This window comes from Amphimedon queenslandica, unplaced genomic scaffold (genome assembly GCF_000090795.2).
Source record: "Amphimedon queenslandica unplaced genomic scaffold, v1.1 AMPQUscaffold_13203, whole genome shotgun sequence".
Classification (NCBI taxonomy): Eukaryota; Metazoa; Porifera; class Demospongiae; order Haplosclerida; family Niphatidae; genus Amphimedon; species Amphimedon queenslandica.
The window spans coordinates 63,276-64,928 of NW_003546561.1; the positions used below are offsets into that span (position 1 = coordinate 63,276).

The 1,653-nt window shown below is 31.6% G+C and overlaps 1 protein-coding gene across 2 annotated transcripts in view; it reads right to left on the minus strand.

Annotated features, from left to right (window-relative positions):
• Window positions 1–223: 223 nt before the first annotated feature.
• The window catches only part of LOC109584514 (activating signal cointegrator 1-like), a 5,546-nt gene continuing 4,116 nt past the window's right edge, over window positions 224–1,653 (minus strand). The window contains exons 1-3 of one of the 2 annotated variants that reach the window (XM_020000279.1): window positions 1,562–1,642; window positions 663–891; window positions 224–539 (exon numbers count right to left, since the gene is read on the minus strand). In XM_020000279.1, the coding sequence (XP_019855838.1) occupies window positions 252–539; window positions 663–891; window positions 1,562–1,641 (597 nt within the window). In that variant the 5' untranslated portion in view covers window position 1,642 and the 3' untranslated portion in view covers window positions 224–251. Of the gene's footprint in view, window positions 540–662; window positions 892–1,561; window positions 1,643–1,653 lie in introns of those variants that run through there. The other variant, XM_020000280.1, reaches the window with a different exon arrangement.

Consider the following 1,653-nt stretch of genomic DNA (forward strand, 5'->3'; position numbering starts at 1 on the left):
AATATCAAGTATACAAGTAAACATCAATAAGTAATGGAAAGTATCATTTAAACTGTTATACTGTGTAACTTTATTCTGTTGTGACAAAATCAATTTTTACTTAAAACATTAATATTAAATACATGGGCTTTAAACAATATATTATTTTTCATCAAGTATGACAATCTACATGTACATATAATTGTATTACATGTATAATAATGATAATTATTACTATCATTATTATTAATATCCCTAGCTTACATTTATTATTAATATTTCATGTTATCACTAACTTGTGAACAAACTATTCTTCCACATTCCAAGCAATTATTAACCAGTTCGTGTTTCTGTCCGAGACACTGACATAAGAACCTCCCGGGGAACTTTATACTCAACTGAGACTCACCCTCTGCACTTAGCAACGGAACAAACTTAGTCTTTGAAGCCCCTCCCTCCTTTTTAGTTGTTTCACTTCTTTTATGAGTAGAGGGATTCTGTGGTGGGCATACACCAAATCCAGGGGGAGGGGCAATGGCTTTAGGAGCTTCTTTAACATCCTAAAATTATTATAATAATAATCACATCAAAATCCATGTCATATATTTCATATATCACATTGGTGAAATTGTTGCAAAACTTATACCAACAAAGTAAAACCCCTATACGATATGTTTAAAAACCTTTTTAGATTTCTTTGTCGTCTTCTTTGGTTCAAAAAGAACAAGTTCTTCTTTCTCCTGTCGGGAGTGTGCTACTATCATTTCCATGTTGCCATGGTGACGTCTCTCCTCCACTACGGCTGTCCAGCGGAGCAGAAACTCTCGTATGAAATCCTGATGAGACTTTTTACCTAAAAGACCCTCCAGGTAGTCTTCTACTTCAGCCTTAGTATCCATAGCAACTAGATACCTGTTGAATAATTTTAAAGTTCATAACATAATTTATTATAAAATACAAAATCAATAAAATGTTATTATTATTATGGAAGCCAAAGCCAACTTGATGGATTGCCAACAAAAATTGCTGACACCCAGACCAGACCAAACCAAAAAATGAATAAAATAAAATAAAATAAAACTAAAAAATGCTAAGTAAAAGAGGAAAGAGCACTAACAGAAAAAATGACAAGATAAACAAGGACACAAAAAATGAAAGGAACATGAATATTATTTTAAAATTAACTAAAAAAATCATTTCAAAAAAATAAAACTTTTAATAAATGGAAAAGATTTATCTAAATCAATAATTATAAGGTAATTTATTCTAAAGTCAGACATGTCTAGAAAAATAAGAATGACAGAAACGATTAGAGGAGGACAGTGGGAGAAATTGATTATCTGCCACTAGATAAATAGGAGCGAAACAGTCTAACCACAATGATTCAGTTATACTGGCATCCCAAAAAATATATTTGGCAGTATAATTAAAATCAAAAATTAATGATGAATTGGAGCCTGAAGGTTAAACCATAAAAATTAGGCCAACTAATCAACTGACAACTGTCAAATATGCATACAGCTCAAATCAATATTAGTGACTGAATAATTCTACACAATACTGCCCCAGTTTATTAACTAACTCTACTACTCCTTTATCAACTGGCAGCTGCAGTTGACTGGATAATCCTTCAGCTAACCATCTCTTTAGATCAGACTCCATTATTAATCTAGC